General features: G+C 37.5%; 1 protein-coding gene across 3 annotated transcripts in view; it reads left to right on the forward strand.

The window, feature by feature from the left end:
* The window catches only part of LOC127950367 (protein FAM110B), a 55050-nt gene extending 38797 nt beyond the window's left edge, over positions 1-16253 (forward strand). For 2 of the 3 annotated variants that reach the window (XM_052547365.1, XM_052547367.1), the window contains exons 2-3: positions 4354-4441; positions 13728-16253. In XM_052547365.1, the coding sequence (XP_052403325.1) occupies positions 14054-15247 (1194 nt within the window). In that variant the 5' untranslated portion in view covers positions 4354-4441; positions 13728-14053 and the 3' untranslated portion in view covers positions 15248-16253. The remainder of the gene's footprint in view (positions 1-4353; positions 4442-13727) is intronic. The other variant, XM_052547366.1, reaches the window with a different exon arrangement.
* Positions 16254-16495: the final 242 nt, after the last annotated feature.

A 16495-nucleotide genomic window follows, 5' to 3' on the forward strand; every position in this document is an offset into this window, starting at 1 on the left:
GTGGAATTATGTTCTGTATGCTAAATATGAAAACAAGCGTATAGTACCTATAACTGCACTTTTGCATTTTGCATTTTGACCCGGTTTACTCTCATTAATTTAGTTCACGAACAAGATAAATTATGTACCAGTTCATTTCATTCATGAACAACATGTATCCGTACATTCAACTCGTTCACAAACGACATGGGTATCAGTTCAGTCATTTCTTTCACGAACGACACGTGCCAGTTCATTCAACTCGTTCGCGAACGACATGTGCCAGTTCAGTCATTTTGTTCACGAACAATGTCTCTAGATCTCGTTCAGACTCCTATGAAACTCGTTCAGTGAAGGGCGTATCCGTTCACTACATTCAACAAATCACATGCTCCGTCACATGTCATACCCGAAGGCTGTTGGCTCGAGGTTGAGTAAGTCTTTGACAGGTTCACCCAGCTGCGCATGCACTGCTAATAGCGCCGTGCTGCTGTGGAAGGAGGAATTTCAGTGAACGAGAAATATGAGTCAGTGGATTACGTGAATGAGAACGATTCGTTCATCTATAAGGTTCGTTCAAAAAGAACTATTCATTCACGAACGACACATCACTAGCATTCAGCAAGATGGCGGAAGCAGGTGGAAGTGGAGTAAGCTCGAGAAAGAAAAGAAAAAAGTGAAAGCTAAAACTAATCGAACAAAGTCATCCAAAGTGTGGGAGTACTTTACTTTGAGCTTTCAAAAAATAAGAGTAACCTGTAAACTCTGCACTACTGAACTGTATAAGACTTTTATTTGTGCAGATTCTCCAGTACAATGTTGTTTGCAAATGTTTAGTCGTAAAAGCTGATAACATTGCTTTTTAACAGTTATCATTCAAAGCTTTACAAACATGTTCTGTGATCAGTTTGTCGTTTACCAGTTCATAATTCAGTCTTGCAGCCTAATTATGACTGAATGAGAAAGGTAAATGTTTAAATTTATTTTAAATGCACTTTTGTTCCAAGTATTCACTGCTCTTTTTTACACAGCAGGTTTTTTGTGTGTGTAAATTTTCTGAGTTCCATTCAGGTTTCATGCCATTGCCACTTTATTCAAAGGATTGTTTACAATTTCACAGCATAAGCTATAAAGCTGTTTCCCAGGCACAGGCTGTGTGTTTACAGGAGAAAAAAAAAAAAATGCAATGTACTGCAATTTTATTCTGTTTTATTCTTATTGTTCGTGAAAATATGTTCTGAAAGATTCCTTAATAAGCTTCGTTCGGGATGTTAAACTACTTTAGGAGCCCTAAGGACTGCCATGGTGAAAACATTATTTGAAATATGTATGGGTCAGTGTTTTGATTGCAGAAGAGTTCGACAAAGGATTACCAACACATAATAAAACACAACTCCAGGTATATGTTTGATGAGGATATGATAATGCAAAATGGTTAAAATCTCTAAAAAGTCTACGTTGAATGATAAAGATCCTTTATTAATAATTGACTTGGGGGAAAAATGGGCAAAACTATAATATAAGTACATAAACCGATTAATCGATTAATCGTAAAAAATAATCAACAGATGAATCGATTATCAAAATAATTGTTAGTTGCAGCCCTACATGAAATAAACGAAATAATTATATTTGCAAAATAATTATTTATTTTGATTTATTTGAATAATAATAATAATAATAATAATTGCTATTATATAATTGAACAATAATAAATCCTACTGACTAATTAATTTTTTAAATATATAATAATTTAGCTTATGTATATATATATACATAAGTTAATAAGTAAATATAACAATAATATACTAATATGATTTATTATTAATAATATTATTTCTTATTCTTATTATTTTCATTACTACATTAAAATATAAATAATAGTTATTATCATATTTAAATTAAAGTATTTAATAATTTATTTAAATATTTTACTTATTTGCTTATTTAATGTTTAATAAAACATTTTTATTTATTTAATTTAATTTACATATAGCTCTTTTGTTGGTTTTATTGCTTCTTGTTGTGCTCATTTGTAAGTCACTTTGGATAAAAGTGTCTGCTACATGATTAAATGTAAATACAAATATAAACAAGTATTTGTAATTTGCTTCAAAATGAAGTAAATGTATATAGATAAATATTTTAAATAAGTAAGTATGCATTTGTTGTCAGAAAGTAGAAATACATTGTAATTGCTAACTCTTTGGAAGCTTATCACCGAGAAGTATTCTCATCCCAAAACCGGGTGCACCTTCTCACACACTCACTGCCAGAGATCTTCTATTCTAGCACCTCGTGTGAGACGCCCACTCCTGTCAGGCATCTGGACCTGTGCCAGTGAAGCAGATCCTCACACCCAAGAAATATAGATCTAGAGCCATTGGTTATCACTCAATTGTTTCTGTAAGCTTCTCAAAGTAGATGCCTTGCGTTCTGTTGATGGATCTGTGAGTGCCCTAGTCTTAACTTAAAGTGAGTGCAATATTCGGATGAAGCAGCTGTCGATAAATGTGAGTTCTGCACCTTAATATCATTCATCACATGAACTGGGCCTTGTGTTGAACGTTCTAGCGAGCAATGACATGATAAATATTCCTGTTTAACATCTCATCTGTGTGTCTTGATTAGTCTTAAGAGTTTCACTGTTAGGTTGTGCACCAGCCATAACGCTGATTGAGGTAAAAATGTGGTTATTGCTTCATTAAACTGCTGAGCCCGGAGCAGCGAGTGTTGGTAGGAACTTCCCATAAAATGACAAACTGTAGCCCTGTGAGCCTGTGAAGTTCCAACATCTGCTGCTTTCTGTAGTGTCATTATGATTCATTAACACAGCAGAGGAGAAGGAATACTGTGAGCTCAACACGTAAACACTCATCATTCACTCCCTGCATTTATGCGGCCCACTGCAAATGCCCTTACAATCACAGAACAGCGTGTTCGCTAGGGACCGTTATCTGCAGTAGACTGCACTGCTCAACAATACCAGCCCTTTGAAATGCCCTTTGACCTCTCATAACACTTCTATGGTCATTTTTGAAAAAAGACACTATGCTTGATATTGGAAATTTGTAATGAATAAGAAAAAAATAAGGCCTTCTAAATTATCAACAAACTGTTGATCAAAACCTCAAGAGGTCACCGAATATTATATGAGCTGTTTTATTAACTATATGTGGTTTGCAATTTTTGCAACCATGTTAACAGAAGTTAAGGACATGTGATTTGTGTAATTTTATAATGCAGAAGAATGAGCAACAAGTTAGGAAATTTAGCCCAAAATATAGGAATGAGTTTGGAAATATTGTAATAATTGATTACCTGTGACTTCTATTTAAAACATGAAGAATATTCAATACTATATAATAAAGGTTTATATATTTTGTATTATTTAAAACTAATTCATTATTATTTATATATATGTAAAGTAAAGTACACATTTTTTGTAAATAATATTTTACAAACTTTTTTTTTCTCAGAATAATTTTGGTAACAAAGTTGAATGGTTGAGTTTGAACATGCAGTGAACATAATATTTGACAACATTCATAAAATGTAATAGTTATTTACTTATTTTCCCACCGAGCTATTGAAATGTGTACTAATGTTAATCATTTATTTATTTATTCATTTATTTTTTGAATAGCTATTTGTAAAAAAAAAATTCTTAGTATTCATATTTGCTTAAAAGCCTTAGTTTTTTTATTTAAATGTCACAAAAACTCCTGCTGGTTTGTTATCATTATTATTTGCATACAATAATATTTTTGTCATGGTTAAAAAAAAAACTATTAAAAAAAATATAATCACAAGTTGTATGTTTTTTTGATTATTTAAAAATTATTTATAATTCATTATAAATGTGTTAATGATACTTAAACATGTTTGTATTATAAATGTAAAATGTAATATAAATAATATGTAAAAATATGTATATTTTTTCTAGAATCATTTGGGTAATAAAGTTGAACGATTGAGCTTGACGAAAACAGTAAATATAATATTTGTCAAATTTAGAAAATGTAATACATTTATTTACAATCTTCCCACTGTGCTATGGAAATGATGTCTGTACAAATTTTATTTTATTTATTTTCATTTTTTTTTTAATGGTTCATTTGGTATCCTACAGTATTGTCTTAATATCATAAAATGAAAAATCCTAGACCTTATTTGTTCGAATTCCTATTTGCATAAAAGCTTTAGTTGAGTTGTAAATGTCCCAAAAACTCACCCTGGTTTGTTACCATTGTTGTTTGCATAAACTAACATTTTTCTTGTTATGGGAATAAAACAGTTAAAAAATGCATTCAGGAGTTGACTGTTGACTGATTTGTGATGGCAGCATCTTACCTGCTGTTTTCTCTTGCCCAGGCATCAGCCCCACTGATAACCTGCAACAGCTGGAGGACAAGGACAGCTCGGACAGCAGCTCAGAGCCCGTTAACTGAGCCATACAAAGGTATTTGCTATTTAGTAACTGCTTTTCCATCCAGTATAACTTATAGACTACTAGTTGCAATCAGCCACCAGGCTTCTGTCAGTACACCAGCAAACATTTCATATGATATTGGCAGTACTGGAGGCAGAGGGTTTTTCCATTCCCAGGTCCTTTTAGTGTGTTGTGTTTGTTATTCTGTGCATTAGCAGATGTTCCTTCACAGAAAGACATGAGTTACCTGAGGGAGCAGTTTTTAGAGCAGGGTAAGTTTTTCCCATGTCATTTCCTCTTAAGCGTATGACGTGTACAAGGTGACATGTTCCTGTGATCATTGCCAGCGTTTCAGAAGTACAGATCTCAGTTCAGTCATCTAGGTGAAGGTGACGATGAAGTCGAGGTGTTCCAGACTCACTAGTAAGCTGTTGAAATGTAATCAGATGTTAGGGATGCTATTTTTTACCATCCACAATCAGTTAATACAATTAATGAAAAACAGAAAGAGAAAGTGTCTCTCACACTTTATTTGTTAATTAATTAGATGATTTTTCTAGACAGATCTAATAGTTGGAGGTGTATTCATGTTACAAAACGCTCCTGAAGTGGTCTCCACTTGCAGTATGGTTAGGAACAGCTGTCCAAGACTACCAAACTATTGAATTTACAGTTACATTACCTTGGTTAAAAAAAATTTACTTAATATTTTATTTTATTTATATATATATATATATATATATATATATATATATATATATATATATATATTTTAAGACTGCCAAACCATGTAATTTTTTTTGTAATATTTTATTTTAATTAAATTAATTAGAAAAAATATTTTAAGATTGCCAACCATCTAGTTTACAGTCATATTACTTTGGTTAAATTTTTATTTTATTTTATTTTATTTTATTGCCAGATCATCGAATTTACTGTCAAATTACCTTGGTTGAACATATTTTATTTTATTTTATTTTATTTTATTTTATTTTAAGAATGCCAAACCATCTAATTTACAGACAAATTACCTTGGTTAAAAATGTTACTTTTAATATTTTATTTTATTTTATGACTGCCAAACCATCTAATTTACCATTACATTACCTTGGTTAAAAAATGTTACTGAATATTTTATTTTAATTTATTTTTTATGGTTTTGGTGTGTTTTGTTTTGTTTTGTTTGCTCTGTTTTAGTACAAATGCAAACCGACATCTTTGGTTATTGCTTCATGCTTTTGTTTTATTTTTGTATTTCTTCTGTTTAGATTACATACAAATACATATCACTGTCTTTGGTCATTGTTATTAAGTCCCCCCCCCCACCTCCCAACTGTGAACCATGTTATCACATACGCTGACACCATCCTAAATTCTCTGTCACTGCTGTTCTCTTGCTGCTCCTTCAGTAGCACTAACGGGATTATTTCTCGGATGGATAAAGCATTAAGTGCATGAGAGCTTAGGGTTTTCAGCACATTTTAACTGCTGAGTCTGCTGTGGCTTCCTCATAGTGTACGGTGAAACTGTATACATACACTCATTACTCATTCACTATTCTACGAGTGATCAAAGCCCCTAAGCGTTGGGAGAGATGAGGGCAAGAGTAAGGTCATGAGTGATGAGATTTGTCCCATGAGCTTTAGTACAGGATAATCTGGGTCATGTCTTGGCATTAAAGGAACCTCAGTCTGGGTTGATGTCCCTAACATCCGTTTACACCAACTATATTAACATCATTCTCATTAACTCACAGAGTTAGTTAGGTATTGCTTACTGCACAAACACCCACAAGTAAACATTGCTAATTTTTTTTAATGTACTCTACAATTAAAAAAATTGCCTTCAGGAAGTTTGCTTCTAATCAGAAAATTAGCAACTGTATGACTTTAATGATGTTACCAAATCTCAAAGAGATTCCACTGCACTTTTATTCTTCTTAATGTGAATTCAAGTAGCCAGTCTCCAAAATTAACACTTAATGCTTTTCTGTTTGCATGATCATTCCTAAAGGGTATTGTTCTTATGCTTTGAAAAGCCAAATTCTGGTTGTGTGCAGTTGTGATTTAGTGTTTTGCAGACCTCCTCAGAATAGATGCACTGATGCTACCTGTGCCTGCCAGGTATCCCCTGATAAAGCACAGCACGGCCTGTGTTTGGTCTGGATGTCAGAATGATGCTTTTTAATAGGTTCGCTATTTACCTTAGGCTTTCTTTTTCAGAGCTTCTCCTCTATCATTGAGCACCTCTGATTTACAGCGGAGGCATTGAGATCACAAATATCCTCGAGAACGCTGTGGGCCCTTCAGTGCCAGCATCTCAAATAAACTGAAAGTGTCTAAGACAAATATGTCTTCTGTCTGGATATTTTGGCAGAGGCAATGTCAGATGGTGATGGTGAACTGGAAGTGATGCCAGAGACGGTATTGTGGCTCTTGATGTCTGACGCATATTGACATTTCTTCCAACTTCAGTCTATAAGTTTCTGGGATTTTTGGAATGTCTGGTTTATATATATATGTATATATATGTTGTGCTCTTTAAATGCATCATGCCTTTTGAATTTGAGGTTATATTTGTTTTTGCTTAAATGGTAGATTCTAATGGCCTGACCAACATGAATGACATTCGCATTGATGTTTTAAAAATGGCAGACAGACTAAATAAAATGCATATTCACTCTTTGACAGATTTTGGTGCTTATGGAGAAACCAGAAATACCCCTTTACCACAGTTACCCTGGTAAATAAAGCAACTGTCTGTCACAGAGAACAAAGGCGTTCTCTATAATGCGTCCATAGGCAAGCTGTTGCACCGTAGAATAGACACTGCGTGATACTGCAACTGGTTTTGTAGCTTCTATACATCATATTATTATGTAACAATGGCTCGGGTACATTCACACACAGACCTGCTGTGAGGGTGGGCCTGTGTCTGGATGAGTGACAGGAGGAATGAGCCAATGAGCTGCTCTGTCCTGAGGGACGTGAGTCACTAGTCCAGCCCACTGCACACAGCACACAACCAGCTCTAATGTCACAGCCTCGTGCTGCTGCTGCTGCCGCTGCTGCTGGTGTGAGTAGATAACAGATGGACACCAGAATCTGTTGCTAGCAATTTATCAACACACTGACACGCTCAATATTGCTGCTCGTTCTTTTTAGCTGTGTGCCATCACCGCTAGCTGTGGTGTAATCTTATGAAACTATTGGGAACATATGAATATACAATATAAGGTTTTGCTTCCTCTATGATCAAGATGCTTTACAGATGATCTCAAATCAGTCAACCTGGTTTGCATAGGCTATGTGGTTTTAAGACAATGATAAAGATACCAAAATACTTGTAAAAGGATAGTTCACCCCAAAATGTAATTCCTTTATTAATTACTCAGCCTCATGTCGTTCCAAACCTGTAGGACCTTTGTTCATCTTCAGAACACAAATTAAGATTATGAATAGAATACATCATACAATTGCAGATACCAGTAATGGCAAACCTATATATCTGGTTGCTATGCACATATGACTTTCATGTCTCTGGATTATCAAGGGCCCATATAGCAAATAGCAACAAAGATTCAATCTGACGAAAAGAACATAGAATAGAGGAAAGATAAAATAATATCAAAGGTATCTACAGCATACAACAGAATAACTACTATAAACCAACAAACAGAAAAAGGGAATAAAATGACAAAAACAACACTATTCAGATAGTAAAATAAATAAATAAATAAAGGGCCATAAAAAGCTTGGTCATCCAAAAACACATTTTCCTGCGCAATCTAGGAATGGTCCCCAAATTTTATAGAAATTATTAGAGGATCCCTTAATTGTGTGCCTATTTTTTTTCTAGATTAATAAAATGAAAAATGTCTTCAATCCATAAAGAATGAGTTGGGGGTATGGGCGATTTCCAATTTAGTAAAATTAAACGTCTTGCCAGAAGTGTGACAAAAGGTAAAACATACAGTAAGTCTTATATTCAGGCATATCTAGAGATGTGCCAAATAAAGCTGTAACAGCCAGAGGTTTTTATATGAATTTTGAGAATTAAGGTAATGATAAAAAAATCTGGGCCCAGCATTTGTGTAGAGATGAGCAGGACCAACATTTACAGTAGCTGCAGGAGCCTGGTGACAGCGGTCAAATATGGGATCTACTTCAGGATATATTCTGGAAAGTCTAACTTTGGTCCAATGAGTGCGGTGAAGAATTTTACACTGAATCAAACTATGTCTGGCACAGAAGGATGAAGTATGCACATGATGTAGAATCTGAAATCAAGATATTTTTGTTGAAATCTGAGAGCTTTCTGACCTTGCATAGACAGCAATGCAGCTGATACATTCAAGGCCGAGAAAGGTAGCAAGGACATCTTTAAAATTCAGCGTTCATTTCATGATTATCATGTCTATCGTGCTGAAATCATACGTTTAAACCATATTAGTTTTAACTTCTGATAAAAAGTTTTTTTGAGACCACATATCCAAAGCATGCGCATAGAAAGTGCTGTCACATGGCATGCAAGAAATAAACTAACATTGTCTTTTATGGCTTAAAGGGAAACTCCAAGCCAAAATGAACATTTTGTCATGAATCACTTAGCCCCATCTCGTTCCAAACCCGTAAAAGCTTTGTTTGTCTCCGAAACACAATTTAACATATTTTGGATGAAAACCGGGAGGCTTGTGAATGTCCCATAGAACTGCCAAGTAAATTACACTGCAAGGTACAGAAAAGTATAAAAAAAAGCATTGTCGACGAATGAAGTTTTTACGGGTTTTGAACGATATGGGGGGTAAGTGATTTATGACAAAATGTTCATTTTGGGCTGGAGTATCCCTTTAATGTGCTTAAACTGTCAAATACACACAAGTTTATGTTAAAAACACACATAAACACTTGGTAATGTCTGTCAAAGTAAACAGCTGGGAAAGAAATTGCATGTTTATGTTAGATCTGTGTGGCAGCAGCGTAATATACAGTAAATAAATCAGTAAATCCACTGCTCTGTTGTCTGCTCTAAAGCTCAGACTCTAAATAGTGTTCTGTGCTCGTCAGTACAGCCAGAGACAGAACAGTTAGCATGCTTTGGTGGAACTTTGGCCCTGGTATTAGAACTGCTACACCGTTGCGAAAACACAATGGTGGTGTTGTGGGTTGAAACCATAGACTGTATAAAAACATGGACATAGTGTCCGTGACGTCACCCGTAGACTCCTGAAGTGTGTTTTTGAAGCCTTAAGTGTGCAGAGCGGGCCGTCGCCATCTTGGCAGCACGTCACTGCCCGACTCTCCCGGACAATCGAAAATGGGCAAAAAGGCGGGAGCTAGTTGCTGAAGCCACGCCCACCTAGCGCGATGGCAGTGTCAGCAGCAGCAAACCACCTGTCACTCAAGTTGCCACGCCCTTAATTATGCAGAACTTTAAGTCATAATATATTTTAAACGGATGAGTTATTTAAAAAAATCACCCCCTCACAGTTGTCATGAAAGGCAAAATTAGCTATTTAGACCAAAATCATTTTTGCACCAGGCTGTGAACATGATTTTTCTGCTGCTGGGACTGACTCTCTTTCGCAGCCAGCCTCAAGCGGCCAGTTGATGAATTGCAGTTTTAGTCACCTCCTTGTTGGCTTCACAAGAGAGAGCGGGAGATTGCCGCTCGGTTGAAACGTGCAGATTAAAGGGCGGTTATATTCTAATAATATCTGCTATAACAGGGGGAGCGAAATCTGAGCGGATAGTTTTTTTCACAAGCTTGAAGAGAAAGTTTTTCCAAAATAAAGTTACCTGGTTGTTCTTTTTCACAATTTCTCGATTGGTAGGTGCACCGGGGACCCGATTCTAGAACCTTACTAATGATATATCAGCTTTAAAATATATTTTATAAATAATTATTTATAAATTATAGTGTTTTTATTAATAAATAATATTATTGTATATAAGCTATTATATACTATTATATATAGACTATTATGTATAAAAAGTTAATGTAACATAATAATGTTATTTTTAAACATTATATCAAATATATATATTTTTTAATACAAATTTATTTTTGACACCACAAGCAGGATCATACTGTAGCTCTCCTCACAAAAGAAATGTTACTAGAGGACGAGTCTTTAAGTAAATGTGATGATAAGGATTTTAGCTGAAATCCAATCTTCTCTTTGTTTTATACACTACGTTGTAACCCAATACACCCAGAGGGACATTAGCGCTTAATATCATCTCACGCAACAGACCTGCATGAATCTAGAAGCAGCGTCATGTGGACATTTTATATAGTTGTTTGAAGTAGTCATGTGGCCTCTAAGCGGCATTTTTTTGTCAGTTTCTTTGTTAAACTGCCTAAGAATTGTTCACGTGATCATCATGTGTTTGGAGTTAAAAAAAAAAAATTTGGCCCCTCAGACAACAAGATGGATTTAATGACTGTGTTGCTACATTGCCAAATAGCTCAGCTGAAGTGGCGTATTTTCTGTGCGTGTTTCTGTGATTTTATGACCCGAGGCGCACTGGGATGTGGCTTACGTGGTCATACAGTATAACACTGATACAGATGAGAGCACATTCCTAACATGGGAAACACACTCGTTTATGTGCTCTATGGTACGTTAGCTGTACATAGGAAATGGTAAAAACCTCATGAAATGACAAACAGTTTTACGTATATACAGTATTTATTTAATGAAATATTCATGTATGAATGTAATTATGTACATTTAATGAATTCATACTTTTGTGTTTACTGCTAAAAGCCACAGATCTCATTATGGTCTTTTAAGGGTAGTAGGGAATATTTGTGCTCACTGGAGTACGCACATGACTGGTATGTTTCTGATGAGCACAGGATCACATACAGATGTCTTCATATGTAAGAAGGATTGCATGAGTTACTGATCTTGGAGCAAGTCGTTCTAATATCCATTTTACAAATCGCTGTTTGATTTCAGAAGGCCGAATCACAAGGATGGCTCGATGAGGCAAAGTGTTATTCTTACATGGACGATAAGGGTGAGCGGGTGCGTTGAGAAAGCTGTGGGGATTGTCTTTGGCTCTGATAATTCAGAAGGGCTTTGGAGGGAGATGAAATGATGTGAGATGGCTCTTGGCTGGAGTCCCACAGCTGGGCTTACTCTGTTTTGGGGGAAGGGGCTATAGCACTCAGCACAGAGAATTAAAGGAGACATTTTTTTTTTCTTTGTGGGGGCGTTTAGGGAGATTGTTACAATTATTACTCTCTGCATGAACCGTGTTTTAGACTCTGTGTTCTGTAATTATGTTTAAAGAGAAAGGCCCATTGCCCATATGCTGTTTAGGCTCATAATCACTGACCCCCTTCCCGAAACATATAAACAGTCATTGTTGATCGCGATATTAAAGAACTGAAAACACCGTTGCTCATATTGTGTCTAGCTTAATCCCAGGTGGCTGCAAAGTTGTTTGCTATGTATGCTTGTTTTTGGCAAAATGGGTTAGTTTAGAGTGTAAAATTTCGAAGATTTTACGAGAGCATTGCTTTTATGCTTTCACTCTCTGACTGGAACATATAATTCACGTGCATTTACTAGTAGAAGTTGTTTTATATGTGTATGTATATATTTGTCTTAAACACATGTTGAGCTTTACTCATCTGTGGAATGCTGTCGATTATAACTAAAAATATGTATACAGAATGTATATATACCGTAGTACAGATTACCCCTAGAATTTTATTTTAATCACATAAGCTTAAGTGTGCTTTTCTAGTTATTTTCTGTGGGAGTCAACAGCATGCCACAGATGAAGTGTAACTTAAGCAGAATTGTTCTTTTAAAGGCCCTCTTATTCTGTTTTCTCGAATACATCTTCCTTTGAGATTTCTAAGACTTTACAAAGCTTGTATGGCTCTATCTATCCCAAAATTGACTCTGTAGATGTTTTAAGTGCTTGGGCGGAAATTTTTTTAAATAAAAGAGTACTTTTGGGTCCAGTGAGGTTGACTTGCTAATCAGAGTTTTTGTAATTAAATTATATGATATTTCTGCAAAGCTGATTGCTATACAACAATAAAATTCCAAGTGAACCAGAAGTCAGATATGAGTGTCATTGAAAGATAATGTTTCACACAGGTTTGACATTAACTAATGACATGCACTGTCATGTCATGATAACATTCTGAGCTGCCTGACAAAAAATATGACTGGAATTTTTGAAATAATAGACCATTTATTACAGTCAATCTATATAAGCAAGAAAGGATGAACTCTTAAAAACAAAGGTGCTTAAAAGGTTCTTTACGGCGATGCCATATGAAGAACCATTTTTGGTTCCAAAAAGAACCATTCAATCTTAAGATATTATAGGTTCTTTATGGTAACCATTTAGACAAAAAAGGTTCTTCATTGGGATCTTAAAGCACCTTTATTTTTAAGAGTGTATACTTTTTGATCTAAATAAATACCCTAGACTTGTGCTGGCTTGAAATAAAATGGGCCTGAGCACAAAGAAGATACTCAGTAATGGCTGAGCTGATGTGTATTTCTTTTATTCATATCAGCAGTTCTTAGATTGAATCAGAAGATTGTCATATACTGTTGAGCCATAAAATGCTTTGTCATAGCAATTTCCAGAACTATTTGTGGCCACCACCAACACTCTTGTCCAAGAACTTCTGTAATTACTTTTATTTATGAGACCAGGAACGTTTTCCACCATTTTATGTTTGCTTCTCTCTTCTATGTATTTTTTTTCTTGTCCCATTGCAAAGAGCCTCAGGGTTTTGGCAAGAACATGAGCCCTGATCATACGTCTATATTGGCTGTAAAAAGAAAAGCACACTCGCACAAATTGCTGAATCATTGTTTCTAGCATTTGTATGAGAATAATTTGCCTGTTTTCACTTATACGAGAATATATAAATGTCATTTTGATATGAAAAAATTATGAGCAATAAATAAGAGAGCTGGGTAATCAAATTCGCTTTCGCTTTATTGGATGGTTATTCAGATAAACAACGGGAATATATCAAATAAAGGATCGAGGGATAACCACTAGATAAATTGCAGTTGTACATATGGGACCACAGTGCAATAGCCTACATAAATATTCCCAGATTGAAGTCCTAGATTGTCTCACACACACTCACCAGCACCAACCAAATTATATTAATTCCACTGATATTGAGGCGTGCACATGATTCCATTAGTTGTTTTCTAGTGCTTCATCTGCCAACAGCACGCTAGAGTCGTATCTCTTCCTGTTGTTGCTAGGAATGTGATGTCACCTGCTCCCTTAACAGTGTTGGTCCTTGTGTGTTTCAGATTCTCAGCCTTGGCCAGGAACAAAGGAGCAGCGACAAGGCTTTTCCCCACAATCCTCTGGTGCTGCCTCCCAGCTTGCTGAGCCTGACGAGTGTGCTGACACTTACTGGAGCTGAGTGCTCTCTTTTTTCTGCCGTGCGGGTCTGGCTACGTGGAGGAAGCAGGGGCTTATTAATGAGCTGCGAGTATGAGGCCTCACTGCTGACAGCCAGTGGAGATAGAATTAATAGTCCGGTCATCTGGCTTGATGTGTGTGTCTCCAGGCTGCCCCTTGACGAGAGTCCACTGCGGAATCCACCACGGCGGCCGCCGAGAGACCAGCAGAGATGCCCACCGAGACGCTACAGGCAGATAGCAAGCCCGCCGGTCAAGGCGGGGCCTTTGCCTCTGCTGTCCCACTCCGCATCCTCAACAAGGGGCCTGACTACTTCCGCCGGCAGACCGAACCTAATCCAAAGCGGTTGAGCGCCGTGGAGCGGCTCGAGGCCGACAAAGCCAAGTACGTGAAGAGCCAGGAGGTCATCAATGCTAAGCAGGAACCCATCAAGCCACAGGTTCTTGCCAAGCCCCCCGTCTGCCCGGTTCCCGTCAAGAGAAGTGGCGGTGTGGGATCTGGCTTGAAAGCCTCCAACAACAACGCCAAGTCGGACACTTGTGCTACCACCACCAAACGGGAGAATCTCAACTTGGAGATCCTGAAGAACATCTTGAACAGCTCTTCCTCATCCGAGGGGCCTGCCAAGGGGACTTCACACAAAGTCGGGGCTTTTAGCTGGGCGCCGCATCGCTCGTCCGAGCTGTCGGAACCTGGAAGTCGCTCCTTTGCTGACACGCTCAAGGTACCACCTTCCACACAAGGTCGACACAGTCCACAGGGAGGCAACTTAAACCTGAGTCGCAGGCTGCTGGAGGAGAGGTCGTGCGAAGTCGATGGCGAGCGCTCGCCACTGCATGCCTCCCACAGCTCCTCAGACATTCGCCGCATGTGCAATGGTAAGCCACTGAGAGTGGCTCACAGTAGCAGCTCTTCCGCACCACCGCTGCCGCCCAAGCCTAGCGCCAAGGCCTTGGCTGCATGTGACAATGCTCCCTGCACCTCTGAAAGAGAGACACTATCTAGCACTGCTACAGAGCTGGAGTTGGGCAGTTCTGTGGCCCGCAGGCCCTCTCTGCACCGCTCCAAGTCAGACCTGAGTGACCGCTATGCTCGGGCCGGTGCAGACGTGGAGCGCTTCTTCAACTATTGTGGGCTGGATCCCGAGGAGCTGGAGAGCGTAGGTGTTGAAAGCTTCGCCCGAGCGAACTCTGACATCGTGTCACTCAACTTCCGTAGTGCCAGCATGATCAGCTCAGACTGTGAGCAGTCACGTCATAGCAATGACGACCTGACCGATGAAGAAGACGATGCTGGGGAGCGTGTTCCCTATGGTATTTCCGCCGTTGAGCGTAACGCCCGGGTCATTAAGTGGCTCTACAGCATCAAGCAAGCACGGGAGTCTCAGAAAGTCTCCCATGTCTAAAAGAGGGAGCAGACCTCCCCAACCTGGTCTGAACTTGGTACCTGCTTATTTTTGCAAACCATGCAAATCTTTGAAATTTCGAAAGATTTCATGGCAAAGCATTTTGAGTTGGCGGTACTTTTTAGTCGCTTTTTGCATTCAGTGTTCATTGTCTTCTGAATCTGCATGACTCCTTAGACACTCACACTCACCCTCTTTGCAGCGTCAGGGTAATGCAGCTTATGTAGGAGCCTCTTTAAAGATGGCTGCGTCATTGCCATCTCTGTGCAGAGAACAACTCATATTTCCTTTTTTCTTTTGTTCTTTCTGCCTCTGTCTGTCAGATGTTTTGATGCCAGCACCTTTCAGGTGCTTCTTATTTCACTTGGGCGCACTGAGCCAGGAAGCCATATCGGTATGAATGCAGAGCTGCAGTGTGTTTAGACTTCTTTTGATCCTCTCTTTCTGTGACTTTTGTTTCGACTTGTTCTTATGATGGAGACAAGCTGTATGTATATAAACCTCTGTGAGTAGACACAGCAGAAGCATGTTTTAGTCTATTCTCGAGATCTCCCACGCCGACTTCTCTCGGTCAGCCTTGCACTGGTCATATTGTTCCAGCAGTATCATGATACCATTCAGCTTCATGTGTTTTGTTTTCACCTTGTCTGTCGTCCATAAAATTCCTGTTTGGCAGTTGATTATTTTTGTGGTACTATTGTTTTGAAAAGGTGTAAATGCTGTAAGAATATGTATAGAATTTTCAGAGCTGTCGGAAAAGCATTGTGTGATGATGAGTATGCTATGTTCTTCCATAGCTCCTTGTCAGTTTGTTCCCTCTCAGCTCGCAACACAAGGCTGTGTGAGACATTTGTCCATGAACAAATCTGTATGACACTGTTGTTACAATGACGTGTTCAGTATATTGAAGTTTGAGCTGTTACCTAAAAATTTCATCAAGATGTTTGTTCACATTTAGTTCTTTTAATTTCAATAAATGGCTGATTTTGCCAACTTTTGCCATCTACCTCAGATTGTTTGAATGCATTTTTCTGTTATTTATATATTTGATGCATGCACGTGATTTTTCTTTTCTTAAAAAAAAAAAACATCAAAATAAAAAAAAGTCATCCCAGTGTTATATGATATCAGGGTGTATAAATGATGGGGAAAAAAAAGAAAAAAGAAATTCGCACACTTTCCTTTAAAGCAGTCATAGTCATTTTTAAACCAGCTCACACAGTGGGTAGAAAGTGGTGGAAGAATAAC

Source organism: Carassius gibelio, chromosome B2 (assembly GCF_023724105.1).
Source record: "Carassius gibelio isolate Cgi1373 ecotype wild population from Czech Republic chromosome B2, carGib1.2-hapl.c, whole genome shotgun sequence".
Lineage (NCBI taxonomy): Eukaryota > Metazoa > Chordata > Actinopteri > Cypriniformes > Cyprinidae > Carassius > Carassius gibelio.